General features: G+C 51.0%; 1 protein-coding gene across 2 annotated transcripts in view; it reads right to left on the bottom strand.

The window, feature by feature from the left end:
• Window positions 1-15,927: 15,927 nt before the first annotated feature.
• SLC24A4 (solute carrier family 24 member 4) overlaps window positions 15,928-19,029 on the bottom strand; it is a 171,215-nt gene continuing 168,113 nt past the window's right edge. For both annotated transcript variants that reach the window (XM_045807978.2, XM_045807979.2), the window contains exon 17: window positions 15,928-18,771. In XM_045807978.2, coding sequence (XP_045663934.2) covers window positions 18,619-18,771 — 153 coding nt within the window. In that variant the 3' untranslated portion in view covers window positions 15,928-18,618. The remainder of the gene's footprint in view (window positions 18,772-19,029) is intronic.

Here is a 19,029-nt window from a genome sequence, read left to right as displayed (position 1 = left end):
TCACTTAGTGGCTGTGTGACCTAAGGCGAACTGCTTTGCCTCTCTGTGCTTCAGTTTCCTCTTCTGTGAGATGGGAGAATAATAGTGCCTACCTCAGGGGCGCCTGGGTGGCTCAGTCAGTTAAGCCTTGGCCTTCAGCTCAGATTATGATCCCAGGGTCCTGGGATTGAGCCCTACATCTGGTTCCCTGCTCAGCGGGAAGTCTGCTATTCCCTTTCCCTATGTCCCTCCCCCTGCTTGTGCTCTCTCGCTCTCGCTCTTGCTCTCTCTCGAATAAATAAATAAAATCTTAAAAAAAAAAATAGTGCCTACCTCATAGGGTTGCTGTGAGCCTTGCATGAGTTCATGTAGGTAAGGGGCTCAGAACAGAGCTGGCATATAGGAAGTGCTCAGTAAGTATTACCTGTTATTTGTACCATGACTGAGGTCTTTACTGTATCAGTCAAATCTCACCAGAAACAAATGGCATATCCAATTAGGATAATTTGAGGAGGGTTTAATGAATTTGTAGTTGAGGAAGTTCAAAGGAGAGTACCGTCACCTTCCTCAGCCCAAAGATGGGGAGAAGGGGTGGTTACTAGACCCAGAAGCAGAGTCCTGTGCTGTAGAAAGACTGCCAGGGGAGAGGAGCGGGGACCCTCAGTCAAGGGATGCACCCAGCTCACAGCGACCCTTAGGGAGACAGCCAGGAAAATAAATGCTCTAACGCTTCTCCTTGCCTCCAATCTCCTACAGTGGGAGTGGGGGCTGGAGGGGGGCTCAGTAGCCAAAGCCTGAGGGCTTGGGAGCTCATGGGCAGTCCCTGTGGGTGTGGGGTCCCTATGGATCAGCCTGCTGAGTGTGGAGAAGGGCTGGGGGCAGGGACAGGGGCAGGAGGGCAAAGGCGGGGAATGAGACAAAGTGGTTCACATCCTACTCAGCCTCTGGCTGGGAACCCTGGCAAATCAGCCCAGGCACCGGGCATGTGAGCGAAGCTGTTTTGGATTCTCCAGACCAGCCCATCTGCCAGTTGAATACCATGCAGTGACCTCGGTCAGCGTCCTATGGAACAGGAGGTCACCAGGCAGGCCCTGCCTGAACTCTGGACTGGTAAAATGGTGACACAGAATGAAATAATCACTATTTGGGATATTTTGTTCTGTAAAAATAAATACAGAAAACAGCTCTTTCTGTGGCCTTTTCTATCCTCTAACCCCCAACACACCCCTTCATCTCATTCCCCGTTACTTTGGAGAAATCTTTCAAAAGAGGGGAGAAAACACTTTATTGTTGCAAAATCCATCTGTATACTCAGGGGTCAGCCAGGAAAAAACTGTCTGCACGGGCTGGACAGGGGCTGGGGTGACCTGGGAGCCAGGCTCTGGAGAGAGCAGCAGCCTCTCTCGGTTCTCACCACGCAGCTGAGCAGGAATGAGGGTCTGGGGACACAAGACCTTACCGTTAAAAAAACAAATACCGGCAATCTGGAATTCTCTAGGACTGTTTCAGACTTCTAGGACCTCGTACTGGTGAAACACTTCTGGGAGCCCCGTCACTGTATGGGGCTGGTTTGGGATCTTCCGTCTGTCTCCTCTGAGAGGCCATATGCCAGGAAGGTACCGCTGCCACGGGTGGAGGTGGGCCTCAGGAGACCCGGGGGCACGCAGGGATTCCCCACGTTCTGGAAAGGATGCGGCCCTGACAGACGAGTTCTGGGTGTCTCGCCTGACACCGTGCAGGCTACCTTCGGGGCTGGTCTCTGCAGAGAGAGGGTGCTCGTGAGACACCCCAAAAGGCTTTTAAAGCCGCCCTCAGCACGGATTATTGAGACAGCTTCTTGTCTGGTATCCCACTGCCACTGGGCCAGCCCCATTCATCAGTGAGGCAGAAACTGGAGGCTTCTAAGATTTTCCTCAAGGAATCCCTCTCCCGCCCAGACAACCAGCTGCCTTTGTTCATCTGACTCCAAGATCTGCCCCCGAGGCTTGTCTGCTCCCAGCTGAAGTGCCCTCTTCACCTGCACTTGTTACATATTTCTAGACACTCATGTTCTCATGCTTCCATTATCCCGAGTGTGAGCACAGGCTTCTGCAGAGTGGGGAGGGCACCTTCTTTTAAAATTGTGTTCTACACCTCGCCCCACCAGTATCCAGTGGAGGCCCCTGCAAACAGTAGGCGCTTCAGAAGCCCTCATTGGCTAAATGAAAATGAGCTGCTACCAGGGAGAAAGGCTTCTCCATTTCTGCGTTCTGTGCCATTGTGAGGATTATGTATCCCTGCTCCGTGCTGTTAGAAGATGAGCTAAAAGCTGGGGCCAAGAATGTTCTTAATTCATACTGTCTACACCGTGATCATACCAGGGAGGTACTGGGAGGTCATGGAAGTCTTGTGCCTGAGGACTTTTCACTCAAGTGGGGTGAGGTAAGCCACAGGGGGTTGCTCTTGGGTTTAAGTGACAGAAAACTCTGAGTCTAAGTGGATCGAGTACAAAGGAAATGGACTGTCTCATAGGACTTGACACGCAGAGTTAGGGATGTGTGTCAGGGATCTTGCTGTGCAACATATGACCCCCAAGTGTAGCAGCTTAAAACAGCACACATTTATCATCTCACAGACTCTGTGAGTTGGGAGACTCCGCACAATTTTGATGGTTGGCTCTGCCTCAGAGTCTCACAAGGCTGCACTCCAGTTGTTGGCCTGGGCTGGGGTCTCATCTGAAAGCTCGACTAGGCGAGGATCTGCTTCCAAACTCAGATGGCTGTTGGTGGGGTCCAGTTCCTTGAGGGGCCTCAGTTGCTGGCTGGCTGTTGGCTGGAAGCCACCTTCAGTGACCAGTGTCCTTCATCAAAGTGTGAAGCCGAGAAGACAATACAGCAAGTATGCTGGCGAGATGGAAATCACAGCCTCATATAACCTAATCATGGCAGTGGCATCCCATCATTTTGGATCTAGTCTATTAGAAAGAAAGGCACAGGTCCTGCCTATGCTTGAGGGGAGGGGATGCAATGAAGGTGTGAAGCCCAGAAGGCAGGGATTATTGGGGCCATTTTGAAGCGACGTACTATAGGCAGCTCCATGTGCGAAGCAGTCAGGGACTCCATGTTGCCGTCAGTCACTCACGTTTGGTCCCTTTCTCTGCTTTGACCTCCTCAGCATTGACTTCATCCTTAGGCTGGTTCTCTTATGGTTCCAAGACAGCGTTCGGGGGCAGTTGGGATCATGCTCTCTACATCCATCCTGCAGAAAAGGGGAAAAGCCTCTCTCCTAAGCCTAGAAGTCCATGTAGTGTGATTGGCCATCTTAGGCCATTTATGCCTGCACCAGTCACCTAGACAATGTCATGTGCTGATTGGTTTAATTAGGGTCCATACTCGGACCTGGGCTTGGAGGTGAACTTCCCCCACACCATAGCGGGAAGGGGTCGAAACCTGATCAAAGTTAAGGTTCTGTTGGAAAGGAAGGAGAGAATCGATGTTGGGTAGATAGCCAACAGGGTCCACAACATCTGCATAGAAATGGCCAGAAAAACAAGACCGTGTGTGAAGAAACATTTGGGGTGGGTTGCTATATTCATTATTTTGGTTGTGGTGGAAGTATCATGGATATTTACATACATAACAACATCAAATTTTACACTTCAACACACCATTATTGTGTGTCAGTTATACTTCGAAAATGCGGCTTTCAAGTGTGTCATATTTTTCGTCATTATGTTGTGAAAAGCACAAAAAATTAAGCAAACATTCTTCCAGTTTTCAAAAGCTATTGTTTGATTCTGCAGAGTTATTCATGCCATCGATAAGCGAGTGAAGTTCTGACTTATGTCTTTATTGTTTCGCTTTGGTTGTACCTATTAGTGTAAACAAAAATGCGATACTTTCCCGCATTCTTATTGTTCATCAGCTGCAACAATAGGTTGGTTAGAGATACCAGAGTTTGGCAAAAATTAGAGCAAACGTTCTATGAGAATCCATTGGCTGTGTGGAATTTACCGTAGAGCATTATATATGTTATTATGTGAGAGAACAAGGCCATGAATTATAAGTATTATTGTTCAAGTTGCTCTAACAATATGGTTCCTAAAGATTCTGCACGAGGGAATCATTTTTCGAGATCATCTTCTTTGCTCCCTCCCCCCAAGGGACGGGTGACCAGGAAGGCTTCGAGGAGGAGGTGGCCTCGGTGGGTCTGGAAGGACTCAGCCTTCACGTGGCTGCAGGTGGGGGGAGGGCAGCTGGCTCTGAAGAGACTCAGTTGCCGTGTTATCATGTCCCTCTTGGCAGCACCTGGAGAGCAGGAATGGAAAGCCTTTAAAACAGTGACTTGTGGGAAACAAATCCACATTTTTGACAAGAGGCCAGATGATTGACCATTAGCAGCTCATCAGATCTGAGTTGGCTCAACTACCAGAAGCAAGCCAGGAGGCTGAGGCTGTTCTCTGGGAAGGGGAGCTCCTACTGTGCACCAAGTACTGCGACCCTGTGCATCGAGGTGGGGAGAGAGCTCCAAGGGTGAGGACACGTATAACATGATTTCCTCCCCCTCCCCTGGGAACTCCTCGTCTTCGGGTAGGGAATCTTTAACCATGTCTGATTTATCCATGTGGTCCCAGATTAGGGGTTCAGGACAGTTGAATAAATGAGATAAAACCTGTGTATGGAGTATATCACCTATCCACTGATGTATAAAAAATTACCCCAAATTTAACAACCTTAAACACACAATAAACACTTTTTTGTTTGTTTGTTTTTAATAATCTTATGGTTTCCATGACTCAGGAACTCTGGAGCAGCCTCACTGGTTGGGTCTGACTTGGGATCTCGCATGAGGTTGTAGTCAAGATGAAGGTAGGCAGCCATTCTGTGCTATGAGGCTATATGCTAAGGAAGACAGGGCAAAAACAGAGGAGGCTGGGTTTTCTGCCACATTGGAGTGCTAGACCCGTCTGGACTGAGTACCTTTGTCTTCTTCTACGTGAGAGACAATACAATCCTATCCTGTTCAAGCTACTGGTCTTTGGCATTCTTCTGGAGTAGGATTTCAATAGGTAGCAATAAAGAAAGGGCATCTCAGGGGAGGTGACTGTATGAGTCAAGGCCTGGAGGGAGGACCCTATTACCTCTCAAGACAGTGAAGAGGGAAAAATGAGTCGCGGCCGAAGCAAGCTGGAGTGCCCGTATTGAGGGCGCTGTAATTGTTGATAATTACTGATCTCCCTTGTTTGTCTTTCGTCTCACGGACAAGGCCTGTATCTTCCACGTCTTGGTAGAGTGTGCTTGGCAAAAAAAGATGTTCCTTAACTACTTGGCGGTAAGGTCGTGATTTATTTCTATCTCACTTCTCCCTTTAGGGCATACTCAGTTCCTCCGAAACTCAAGTGTGGTGTCCTCAAGCCTGGGAGAAAACCCAGGGAAAGTCATGCGGCGGCAACAGGCTGGTCACTTTGGAAGGAAATCTAACCCAACACTGGTCTTCCAGTCCCAGCCTGGGCCTCTGCTGCCATCCCGGGTCAGAGTCCACAGACGTGGGGGCACTGAACAGGAGTCTCTTGGGACTTCAAGTAAGAACATTCCCAAACATGGACTCACTTCCTTGGAGTTGCTGTGAGGGTGCCTGGGGGTGGGGGTGGGACATGACGATGCTCTGGCTGCTTCAAACCACACCACGTGATTTCTGGGGAAGCTCCACTCTTGCCTGCTGTGTGGCCTTGGACACGTTTCTTAGCCTCTCTGGGCCCAAGTTTCCTCTTTTGAAAGATAAGTGGAGGCATACCTATCTCACCTCTGCTTGTGGAGATGATACGGAAAGTGGCTGACAGTGTCTGCTTCGTAGGCTTGTGACAAATGTCAGTTTCCCTCCATTGGTGTATCTTTTTGTTGTTTTCTAAAATTTTTTTCCTTTATTGGTTTTATATAAAAGCACACCAGATGCCCAGCTCCGTGGGCTCTACAGTGCCTTCCACCATGGGCCCTGCCCCTGCCGGGGGTGCCAAGAGGTGTGTTTGGGGAACTTGGAGTTCAATTCAGCTGCCAGGAATTAATGCCACCTGAGACAAGGTGATGTTGGGGACCAGAAAGGAAGGAGTTGCATCTGTGCTCCCCAAGGGTCTCATCCACGGAAGCCTTAGATGCTGACCCTGCAGGCCATGGTACTCACAGGGATCTTGGCCCAGGGCAGGGCAGGCTACGAGATTTCTGCAAAATGAAAATCTGTGATCCCTTGCTCAAAAAGGATTGCCGATTTCAAGGCAGCAATAGCAGAACATGAAAGCAAGCACAAGACCCTTCCACGTGTGGGACCCTCTAAGCGTGGGCTCACGACCGCACGGGTGATGGAGGGTGACCCATATCATAGTTTGCCGCAGCCTGATGGCTTTCCCAGGACATGGGGCTTTCAGTGCCACGCTGGACGGTCCCAGCTTGGTCCCAGCACTCTGGTTGGCTCAGCCTCGCAGGGAGCCTCGGTGGCTCTCCGACCCCTCAGCCTCTGTTGGGTCCAGCTCCCTGGCCTAGACGCCCGGGTCAGCCCCATGTGCAGGTGCTGCTCGCCCTTGGACCCCGCAGGCTGGCCCGGCTGGCGTGGACCAGCGGCCCCAAGGGTGGAGTGTGGCAAGCTTTTTTTTTTTTTTTTTTTTTTGGCAAGCTTTAAAGAAAAAATTATTCATGACCCTTGCTAAAGAACAAGGCAGACTTTATTCAAGGAGGGTCATCGCCATGGGTGCAGGGATCACGGCAGTGGGAGAGAGAGATTGCGCCTGAATCTGAAAACAGCAAGAAAACATGGGGATTTACATCCAAGGAGCAGGGTGGGGTCAGTGGGTGGAAAACTACTGAGAGGACACATCAAGGGCACCAGGGTTTCTGGCTAGACTGACCTAATAGAGTTCTTGCAGGCCAGGGCAGTCAACACCACCTGGGGTTGGTGGGGAACAAGGAGCCCGCTCACAGGTAGGGGGTGACCCGTGTGGAGGAGGTGGGGTTCTGGCTAGACTGACTTAGCGGGAGTCCTCCTAAAATTGGACAAGGTGGAGACAAACATGGAGCCCCAAAGGTCCGCGCCTTGAGGAGAAGAGAATTCAGAGGAGCCTGACCAAAGCTCGTCCAGAGAGAGGCCGTCACAAAAGCCCTTGGCCCTCTTGGCTTCCCATAGCTTTTATCTCAGGTGCTCTCCCTCCCAGGGCAGAGATCCCCAAGAAGGCAGCTTGACACCCTCCCTCTCCCTGTCCTCTTCCCACCGCTCCCTGGTCCCAGGGATGAACCTCAGGCAAGCAGGTCATCTCCCCGCTGTGAGGGGTCGGGGGGGCAGGGGGGCCGTGATTCCTGTCCTGCAGGCTTGGTTCTTGATGTCCTAACCGAAGACCCCCAAATCCTCAGCTCTCCCGAGCCCGTGTTCCATCTGCACGAGGTCAAGTGTGTGCCCTCCTGCAGAGAGAGCCGTGGGGGAGCAGCTCTGGATGGAGGGTTCCCGAGAAGAGCAAGGTGTCTGTCCCGCCTGCGCTACCAGCTGCCTTTCCTGGGTCGGGGCTGGATTGGAGGCGCTGGGTGCAGGGTGGGACCCACCGTCTCACACAGTGGGCTCAATAGCCCTGTGTGATAGGCTTTGCCTCTCTAGCGTGGCAGAGGAGGGGCCGTTGTCTGAGAGGCTAAGTCACTGAGCCAACGCCCAGACTCCCACCTCCTCCCCATGCTTCCTGCCTCCTCTCCGACTTTTTCCTTTCTCTTGATAATAAGTTTCAGGGGCCTGTGGATGACATGGGCCCACAGATCACGCAGTGAGCAACAAGCACCTGTGCTTAGCCAACCCCCCCAGCCCCCCCTCGCCGAGCTTCACCAGTGTCCTTCACTTCTTCTCTGGGTTTTGGACTCCTGGTCAATGGCTCCTGTTCCAGCCTCGCCACCACGCCCCTGGGCCAGCGCTTCTCCATCTGCAGAGAGAGTTCAGAGATTGGAAAGCAAAGCAGCCTCTGTCCTGTCGGGCAGCCTTCAGTGGCTCCCCCACTGCCTGACCCCCAGGGGCCCTGGCGGACTCAGCCTCCCTCGACCTCCCCTCCTTGTGTCACTCAGGCTTTGCACGGGCTTCCTACGGCTGCTGGAACAAATGACCGCAAGGCTAGCGGCTTCGAACACCTCAGCTGTATTAGCCTGCAGTCCTGGAGCTCAGAAATCCAAAACGGGTCTCGGTGGGCCAAAAATCAAGGCCTCAGCAGCCCATTTTCCTTCTGGAGGCCTGAGGGGAAAATGTGTCCTGTCTTCTTCACCTTCTGGAGGCTGCTGGAATTCCCTGGCTCGTGGCCCCACATCCATCTGACCTCTGCTTCTATCCTCACATCCCTGCTTCCCTGTCACCTTCCTGCCTCCCTCTGATGAGGACCCTCGTGAATATATCAGGGCCATCTGGACAGTCCAGGAGAGTCTCCCATCTCAGGACCCTTAACATCGTCACTCTGCAAAGTCCCCTGTGCCACAGAAGGTGCCAGATGCACGGGTCCTGGGCGCTGCTATGTGGACTTCTTTGGCGGGGGGCGGGGGGTGCATTGGTCTGCCTCTCATGGGCCCCACGCATTTCCAGCTTGAGTTACTTGGGCATATTTGAATATCTCCAAGTCGTATTTTTTCCTTCCTCATCACCTCTTTTCAAATCGGAACTCTTTGGTGTGATTCAAATGTGATCCCTTACGCGTGGCTCATGCCTTGTGTGTGTGCTGTTTGCTGTCACCGCTCCTGACTCCCCTCGTCCACTGAGCCGCCGCGTGAGTTCTGTCTTCTCTGCCTGCCAGTATGACTGGGTGCCCTTCTCTGGGCTCCTGCCCCCTGAGCTCACTCCCGCCCAGAACTTGGGGGCTCCCTGCACTGGTTGGAGGTGGGCCTCCCATCTCTGCAACCAGCAGTTGGCTTGATGCTTGGCACAGAGCAGGCCTTCGTCAACATGTGTCTGTTGAATAAATCAATGAATGACAAAATGTGCTCTTTTTCGCTTCAAGGGCCCACCTGAGAGATCAAGTTTAGACATCCCCAAGTTGGTGCCCCTCTATAGTTGGTGGGGGCCGTGAGTGAGTATATCTCAAATTGAGACTATTCTAGAAAATTCCAAATGTATAATTGTCTAGGAAGGCCTTGAAGGCAGAAGTGAAGTTTCCTCTGCTGCAGGAAAGCGCTGGGGGAACTCTTTCTAGTAGGGGAAACAGCATGAGGACAGGCAGATAAAGGGGGAGATGACGATGGTCGTGGAAGGTCTGAAGCGGCCCATTGAGGCAACTGGGAGTCACTGAATATTTCCAAGCAGGAGAGGGACAAATCTGGTTCCTGCTTTAGAAGCTCCTCTGGCTGCTGGGCGAAGGAGGCTGGGGTGGGAAGAGAGGGAGAGTGCAGACGTAGGGACCAACTGGAAGGTCTGGCCAGGGGCCATAGGGGAGTGAGAGGTCGTAAGACTGACTGCAAAGGAGGCAACGAGAAGCCTGGTCACTGTGTCCAGCACTGGGGGTGTTGGGAGGAGCTGACCTTTGCAGCCAATGACCGGCGAGATAGTAGGACCTCTGAGATGGGCAGAGCAGGAAAGTGATTGGGGTGGCAGAAGGAGCTTGGCTTTTTTCTCCTAACAATTTATTACGAAAAATTCCAAATATACAGAAAAGTCCAAAAAGCATACGGTGGACACGCACATACCCACCATTGACCTGCCTTTAGCCCTTGACCGAACTCGCTTTAACACCCATCGGCCACCCGTGCATCCACCTTATGCTTTCAGAGCGTTTCGAAGTAAGGTGCAGCCATCAGGACCCTTCATCCGCAAACTCTTTAGCCTGCGTGTCATTTCCTGGAGTTCAATATTTGCTTAAGGTTCTTTTTTCCCTGCTATGGATAATCTCAGCATTTCTTCCTTTATACGTTATTCTCCTTTATTCCAACCGCCTATTGATGGACATTGGAGCCGTTTCAAGTTTTTGGCTCTTTTGAATAAAGCTGCTGTGAACCCTTACCCACTTTAAAAAATTGGGTTATTTTTGACCACGCTGACTTTGAGGCAGTTGGGAGGCTGAAGAGTCCAATGGGAGGTTAGAAGTGCAGGTGAGGGGCTCTGGAGGGACTGAGTGCCTTGGGGCTGGCGCTTTGGGGGACAGCTGTGGAGGGGGTTATCCTCACTGCATCTGGGAAGGCTGAGCGGGATCAATGGTGTCTGACCTTGGTTGCACATTAGAATCGCCTGGGAGCTTCTAAAACCCTGCTGCCCGGGCCAGCTTGATCGCCTGTGGGGTGCGGCCCTGGGCAGCTGTGTGTTTTGAAGCTCGTGAGATGACTCCAGTGGACAGCCAGGCTTGAGAACCACTGCACAGAAGAAAGAGAGGCTCCAGCACGGAATGCCGGCAAACACCTTCATTCAAGGAACAGGTGGAGGAGAAGCCAGGAGAAGAGATTTGCAGAAATAAAGACATTGGAGAACCAAAGGAGTGAATTCGTTTATCAGGAAGGACAAAATCCACAGTATTCGAACCTGCAGAATGATTGAGCAGAAGGACAGCCCAGGGATATCGTGGTCTGATGACACATCCAGGGCAGAGGGTGGGGTGTGAGACCTCGGAGGTAGTGAGGGGAAGCAGGGTCTCAGAAGAGAGCGCCTTTCGTGGGGACGGAGAGAGATCAGAATCTATGCCTCCCCTCTGCACTGCCTGGTGGACACCAGTTAGCAAAGGCCACATCAGTGGACCATCAGGCCACCTGCACCAGGCCCACGGGTGAACTTGGAATTGCCAGGAGCCACTTCTAGAAAACATCAAAAGCAGGTTGACAGAGCCCAAGTTTTGAAATCAACTAGGAGGCGGGCCCCCAGGAGGGGACAGATTTGGCCCAACACCTGCTACCTGGCCTAGTGTGGGTAGCCGCAGTGGAAGGGGACTTGGCTTCTAAGCCAGCTCTCCTGGTGAGTAGCTCAGTCCCCGTGCACAACAGGGGTGCTCCCTGTACCTCGTTTCCCCACCTGTGACATGGAGGCAACACCTGGCGGTATTTCACTGGCTTTCTAAGTCATGAAGCACCAGACAGGCTGAGGGACTCGTGGGCTGCACGACCCACTGAGATTATTGGGCTGGAATCACCAAGACACTCATGGATCAACTTTCAACAAGAAAGAGTTAAAACAAGAGGGGTTTCTGTCTCTCTTTTAAAGTAGAATTTCTACCCATGGGAAAGAATTTTAAAACATATTTTTTAATTTTAATTCATTGTGGATGTGGATATTTTATAAAGTAAATAGAAAAATGCAATGAAAAAGCAGGGGCATAACATTATCCATCCTATTGCCATAAATATTCATAGTCTGTTTCTGTTCTCGTCTTGTTGCAGATCGGTAATGGTCCGTAACCTGCCCAGGTGCCCTGGTCATACTCTGAGTAGGACTGGTCTGTCTCATCACTTCTCAAAGTAGATCACCTGGGAACTTGCTAGAAATGTGGCATCTTTGGCTCCATCCCCTGCCTACTGAGCTAGAATCTGCTTTTTGACAAGACGCCCAGGTGATTCATGGGCGTTAAGTTTGTGGTGGCCCCCGAGGCAGCTGGGTCTCAGGAAATTTGTAGAATGATTAACCAGGACCTCTCCTCCTAATCTCAATTTGTCATAACACGGGAGCTGCTGGCCTAACCTATTCCACATGAACAATAAGTAATTACTGAACACTGCGTCTCAAACTAATGATGTACTATATGTTGGCTAATTGAATTTAAATTAAAAAAATAAAATTTGCAGGGCCCAGTGCAAAAATGAAATGTGGGGCCCCTTTTTCAAAAAAATCATTAAGAAATCCAAAATGGTGACAACCAAGCCTGGGGCCCTTCTGAGTGTGAGGCCCTTTGTGACTGCATGGGTCCCTTGCCCATCAGGATGGCCCTGCTGATGACGGAGGAAGTGGTTGGGGTCATTCTGGACTCATTCGTGCTAGCCAAGATAAGTCACAAAATTTCTGCCTTGTTTTTATTCATTACCAAACTTTACAATTAAAAAGGTCCAACCCTCATACTTTTTGAAGTTTTTTTTCGATATGCAAATAGAAATGCTTTTAAGTGGTTGTTATTCCAATGTAAATAATCCTTCCAAAAAATACAAATATGTATGTGTTTATTAAAATGTGGATGGAAGCTCTATATTGGGAAAGACAACTTGTGCTCATTTATTTTATTGACGGTGTACAGATTTTGATATATTGAATTACAATACTGACTGCTAGATTTCTTATATTTAGTTGATATTTACTCTAGATTTTTTCTTCACAATAAAAATAAACTCATGCCAGTGTTTAGTAACCAATAATATCAATTCATTCAAATTTAATGACAGTTTCATTAAACTAAGAATCTTATATCACAGAGCATTCACAGTGCGGGAGGTCACAGTTATTGAAAAAATAAATAGTGAGATAAATATATTTATTATTTACAACTTTTCAACTCATCGCTCCTGCTTTGCCTGTTAGAATGAACAAGGATGGTGACATTCAGCCCAGCATGCCAGAAATGTCTTGGGGGTTAAACTCAAGTGGCATAAAAGAGCCCCTTGATTGTATCTACCTGCTGTTTGGTAGAGACATGGCTGGACCCTAGGAAAATCCCATGGTACTGTGGCAACTGTGCCCAGCCTGCCTCTTGGGCATCTGGGATGTGCCCAGCCTCTCCTTGCCTGGCCCTTTTCTTGGCAGCTCCTGCCTCTGCCCACAGGCCCGGCCCCATCCGGCAGGCAGCCCTCTCTCCTTTTTAGGTCTTCAAGGCTCTCTTTGTGCTCACCCAACAACTACTCCTGGCTGGCAGCTGCTGGCCAAGAGACACATGCAGAGGGCACCTTGCTCTGAATTGGACATCTGGCCTCCCAGACTAAGGTCCCCAAGAGCTGACCCCCAGAGGCTCAGCCACAGCTCTGTCTGCTGGGTCCCCAAATATCCGTGGTCTGAACCATGTGTAGGAAGTGCCAGGAAGCATTCTATAGCTCAGAAGGGCACCACTGGAGGTGAGGACAGGGATGCCCCAGTGGCCAGAAAACAAAACAAAAAACCCCACTAGAACATTTGATTTGGAAAAACAGAGCTGCCTGGCTCATATCCCAGTCATTTTCAGTGTGAGGAAAGGCCTTGCTCCTTCTGTTAAAGGAGACAGTCCATCTGGATAATTGGGAATTCCTATCTTGGGAATTCTGGAGTGGGAGCAGGGAGGGTGCTGTTGTCCGGGACCCTCCTTTTATGCACAAAGGCTGATCGTACCAGACCACGCAACTAGAAACCCCAAACGGCCCATACTTTCTTTCGATCGCTTAAAAAAATTGTTTTCCAGTGGTGGGGTAGGGAGGGTACGCATCTTCTCCAGCATTAAGGGTTTTATTGGCCTGGACCATGGAAAAGTCCCAACCAACATGTTGCATAAAAAGCAACTGTTTAAACTCTGGCAACAGTGGGAATAGGTGTGGATTATGCCCAAATCTGTCTTCAGGCTTTTAACCAAGGAGCAACCAATCCCAGAGGCACGAATCTAACGATGGATAAAGCTACACAACCAAGGGCTTGACCTTCACGGGGGTGCGGGGGGCACTTTCAGCCCCTAGGTCTGTCTCAGGGTGTTCAGGCCACAGACTGGAAGGGACCTTGTTTTCAGCCCCTGCTGCGAAGCGTGTGGAGGACACCTGCCCCTGAGCCCAGGACACGCACACCTGTACGAGGCGAGGGAAAACCCTGGAAACACGAAGATAAAACATGACACAAAGCAGGGCCATCGGCCCCTGGCAGTGTGTGAGGATTTAGCAGAGACAAACGGAACCAGGGTGCCATTTGTCATTGAAAAATTAGAATTAAAAAAAACCTCCATAAACTGTCAAAGCTCTAATACCAGCCAGCTGGCTTCCTTGGTGCGATGGAAAAAGCAGCTCCAGCCAGGGGGCAGAATGGGAGAAAAGTGCTTCTTCTCCCGATTTTATGCGGACACCCGGCTCCTTGAGGTTGGGTAGCCTTGTGACGGGCTGGGTGTTCTCCCGTCGGCTGCTAGCCTTGAGGGATGGCCTGACACAAAGCTAGTCTCCTGGTCTGATACTTCTCATTAAGAAGCAAATACAACAACGTAAATGTCTTTTAAAAAATCCGTGCCCCTGTGGTCTGTGCCCTTGCGGGAACGTTTTCTCCAGCTCTCTGCCTTGTAGGGATGGATCCATGGAAAGACCCCCTTGTTCTACCGCCCACATGACTGATGCAATGGGAAGGTTTACCCAGTGCTGGAGGGGCCCCTTCTCTGTGCTTTGAGAAGGTCCAGAGGGAGCCTCCATGCTTGAGGGGCTCAGATAATCAGCTACAGCAACCAAAAGAGCTGGAAAGTACTTGTCCACACCTGGTGGGGGTGTCCAGCCACTCTGGGTGAATCCACATAGAGACGTATGGGTTAAGGAGGCAGCACTTTGGGGGTGGGGGGAGATGATGGATTTCCTGCCACCCAAGAGCTGCCCAGAGAGCATATTCAGACATTTCTGGAAGTTTCTATGAGCACAACGTGGCAACAAAGCTGCCAAGATGTGAACCATCTCAGGTGCCCTGGACACATCTGCTAACTGCCCCAAGGGGAGAAAGATCATGTTCAGAGGGCATCAGACCTGGGGATATTTAAATCACGGAGCGTAGGAACAATTGCCTAAAGATTTTCACCCTAACAGGAAAGTTCCTGGTGTAGTCAAGCTACAAGTTCTTGTTGAGAGCCTGTCACATATGCAAGCCAGCCATCTTTTCCAGTCAAGGAGAATCATGGCCTGCAAGGGAAGGAAAGGGGGGCGTGGGGGTGGAAGAGAAGGGGCCAACCCCCGCCCTTGGTGCCCACTCAGGGTCAGGGCCATGGCACCATCAGAACACCACACCCACTGAGGAGCACCAGCCCCAGCTGCAGGGTCTCTGCTTCCCTCCTGAGGACCCACAGGAGAAAGTCCCCAAAAGTGGCAGGCCGCACCTGCACCGTTCCTGAGTCTAAACCCCACTGGCCCATCTCATATGCAGGGGAAGGAGGGCAGGGCAAAGCAGCAGCTTCAGCCGCTGATGCTGGGGTTCTTCCCCACTTCCCCCCCCCAGGGGGTACAGAACTGACCCTCTCCCAGTCCATCTCACTCTGTCCACCCCCACCTTAAGGAGAAGGCGGGGCTCTAGGGCTCTGGCGGGAGAAATGTCAGGAGGACGGAAGGGCTTCAGGCAAGGAGCTGCGCTCACTTCCCAGATTCCCAGGCTGTGCGTGGAGTCCGGCATTCCCTGACTGCTGGGCTCCTGCTGATGGGTCAGGCTTGCGACTCCTCGTCAAAAGGGAAGAGGGGGATCTCTTCTTCCTTGGGGACCTAGACCCCTGGGCAGCCCAGGAAGGGGTCTTTGGTTGGGGTCTACAGGACCGCCTTAAAGTGATGTGCATGTCCCCCCACCTGGCTTAACCTGGCTCCGGGAGGGTTCTGCCTTATCAACTGCTTGGGTCTGTAAAAGCAGGGGACATGCAGAAGCAAGACAGAGCCCGAACAGGTGGGGGTAGGGGGAGGGGCGATGAGCAGCGAGGTCTGTGCACCTGGGCGAGATTCAGAGACCAGCAGACTGCAGGTGACGGGAAGGATGACGACTCTGCCCTGCCCTGCCCTAGGTGTCCTTCACCATTCGTCTTTCCCCCAGCTGACTCAGAACCTTCCTCCAGGGTCAGGCTTTCAAGACGCCACACACCTAACAACCCTGTCCGTGCTTGAGCTGGTAAGAGCGAATTCCAAACTAGAAACGGACAGGAACCATCTGCTCCCGATTCTACAGTCGTTCTCCATCTCAGTGCAATGGTTCATTTTCTCTTTTCTGCTCCCCAACAGAAGAGCTAAATTTATTTATTTTTATTGCCTATTTTTGAAGCAGAGTAATTACCCCATGCTAATTAGCTTTGGGAATAAAATAAAGGACGGAATCCTGTATAGTGTTAAAAGCATTATTTTTAAATGAAGGCCTAATTAATCAAGCAATTCTTTAAACTTGTGATGGAAAAATAGTTAAAAAAGAGGATTATTCACCTACAGTGTATATATAGTTTCCTAGGTACAATAAATACATAGGTCCTTTAAAGAAGTTACATTGGCACATTAGTCAAAAGAGAAGTAGCCAGCAGCAGTGCTCTAAGTACTAGAAACACTATTTTCTTTAGTCTCGAACTGCAACTGTAGGATAGTGTATCATCTCAGATGGACTCTCCTGAGGGAGAGGCAGGTAATTAGGATGTGTTCTCGAAAAGCTACGCAAGGATTCAGAGACGTGGACACCAGCACGGACTTCGCTGGTGCCTTGTAGATAAAAAATCTTCTGGTCTTTACCAGGAAAAAAAAACAGGGGCACTAGAGAGGGACTGCTGTTAGGATTCGAGCCGGAGCACCAGGAGTCAATTAAATATTTGCTAAAGTTTTAACTTAAACAATGAGAACCCACCACAAGGGCAAAGCTATGCCACCACCCGCCCCCCACCAAGGATGGCCAACCCCTGGCCACCCAGAGAGGAGTGATGACTGGGAGCTTGGCCCCTGTTCTGCTCCTTACTGACAATTGATCTAACGTCACCTGATCCCTCCTAAGACTACATTTTCTGTTAAACGGGGAGAATCATCCCTACTTACATCAAAGGGCAATTCTGAGAATTGAGGTCGAGATGGACATACTTTGAAGCCCGGATGAGTCTATAGGACTAAAGGGACCAGGTGAGCCATGCTGAGAGGTCCTAGGGGGGCTCTGAAATCCTGGGCATGCCAAGTTTATACCGATGATCTTACTGGTTCCCTGGCGTCCTACTTAGCTAATTTCTTAGGAAAATCACCTTTGCCCTCAACTTGAAGACGTCTCACTGAGCCCAATCTAGGTAGAGAAACAAAAGAGGACCCTTAGCGTGGTGTAGCTATGAACACTGATGCGGACCCCGAACAGAAGCCTGGTGACTGCGTTCCCTCCTGTCTTAGGCTCACGCTCCCTGAAAAGACACAGACGCGAGCACGCGAGCTCTTCCTCCTTCTGAGATTCCGGAGGCCTTAGCAAGCACAGCCATGAATTCCACCTCAGGTCACAACCTTGGGGTTTCAGGAAGGAATCGGCTATTGCATTTCAGCTCTTCACCCACGACTGATTATTGGCAAATCGCTAAAAACCTTCTTTCCTCACCCTATCCAGGGCAGTTTCCATACATTCTTCTGTGCAAAATACCCCAGTTATTAAAGTGCATCAAATCCGATAGACTTTTGCAACAGAAATATTAAAAAAATAAGAAAAAAAACCCTCTATATAAAATGAATTGTGCTTTCTTTTTAGAAACCACGGATGGTTGGTGTTCATGAATCTTTTTAATACAGATTTGAGAGCTACGAAGCAGGTGAAAATTGTTTAATATTTTTTCTATCTCTTGGTGACTCCGCCTCCCATCCTTGGCCCTTCACGGGCAGCCAACTCTCAGGCTCAAGAAACTCAGCTCTAAAAATGCCAAGTTATGGTTTTCATGCTTGCCTCCTGGAAACAGAGAGCAATTCTTTGTTTTTCAGGAAATCTCGCTCCTCGTTCGTACCCATGACGTGTGCACACTCATTGCAGTTCACCAGGCTATGAAATTTGCTGGGCACAGAGACAATTGGGTCTTGCAACAGGGTGGCTTATGAGAGGAGAGCATTTAACAAACGGGCGACAACCCCGCACGGACGCTGTGCATCACACGGAAGGTCTGGAATGTATGGCTGTAAACTACCGTCTCCGCTGTGTCTCTGAATTAGCACCCAGGTAGATGTCTTTCACGCTTTTCTATATTCCAAACCAAACGTCTTCGTGTCCATGCAACACGATACACCTAGGATTCGTTTTCCAGGCAGTGTTTCCTGTTTGGCCCCTAGCGTGGCCTTTTTGTATGGAATGATATTTTTTTCAAGTATGATGATCTATAGGACATTTTATTTTTAATATTTCATTGCTCATTCTCTGAATGCCTCAAAGTGACAAGAAAATTCACCCGGGTTTCTCCTTTCGGCTGTGAGACACTCTCGCCATTCTTCTGATTTTTTCCAGAGAAAGGGGTGGAATGTTTGCCCTTGGGGCCCCCCAAACCCTCAGCAGGGTGAGGCCTTGCCCCCCTCCGAACTGTGAGTGCTCCCGGCAGAGGTCGGAGGGTCTGAGGAGCACATGAGGCCGAAGGGACTCACACCCTCTGGCCTAGAGGTGACAGTTGAGAACAACATTCCGATTTTTGCACTCGCCCCAGGGGACCGCGTGTTCTCCCGGCCACCTCCCTTCTGAGGCCACCGGGTGACAGAAGGACACATTGCACACAGAAGTTCCTCACTAAAGTGTCTGAGAGAGACGAGGCGCACGCCACGTCCCTGTGGCCGGGCTGCCAGCGCAGGGGTCTGCCAAGCGGCTCAGACAGCGGCCCCTGACCCTTGCCTCGTGCGGGGAGGGCAGCACTCCGAGGAGGAGGAGGACGCCCAGTGGCCTGGCTCGTGACCAGACAAAGACCACGATGGCTCTTCCTTCCAGCGTGTGGAAGAGCAGACAGTGGCCACCGAGGCAGGAGAGACTCGCGGTGGGGGAGGGGGAGAGAGAGGGGACCCCGGCGCCAGAGAGTCCAGAACCGCTCCCGGGGGGGGCAGCGGCTGGGCTTTAATCGTCTTCCCGGCACATGGGCAAGTTGACGAAGGTGAAGACGTTAAACTCTATCATGATGGAGAAGCACAGGAAGACGGCGTAGAGGGCCAGCACGCAGACGCCCAGCTTGCGGTCAAGTCTCCACTTGTTGAGATGGATGCCAAGGACCTGGAGGGACAGAGCGCATGGGTAGGCCTTGGGGGCGGAGGAACGCATGCAGTCCTCCAGGCGTTCTACCTGGGAAACTAGACACATGCTACGGATCCCCGACCTTTCTCCAAAATGTGGGCAAGGGCAGAGTGGCGCTGCCAGGCTCATCCTTGGTCTGGTCAGGGGGAGCCCTGCGGGCTTTAAGGCCTGTCTGATGGAAGGGCGAGCCCTTGACCCAGGCCCGCGGGCTTCGGGGACACACGGCAGCTGCCCCCG

Source organism: Ursus americanus, chromosome 26, assembly GCF_024610735.1.
Source record: "Ursus americanus isolate L20-20 chromosome 26, mUrsAme1.1.p, whole genome shotgun sequence".
Classification (NCBI taxonomy): Eukaryota; Metazoa; Chordata; class Mammalia; order Carnivora; family Ursidae; genus Ursus; species Ursus americanus.
Note: the sequence above shows the minus strand (reverse complement) of the source record. Positions and strands in the feature narration are given on the sequence as shown.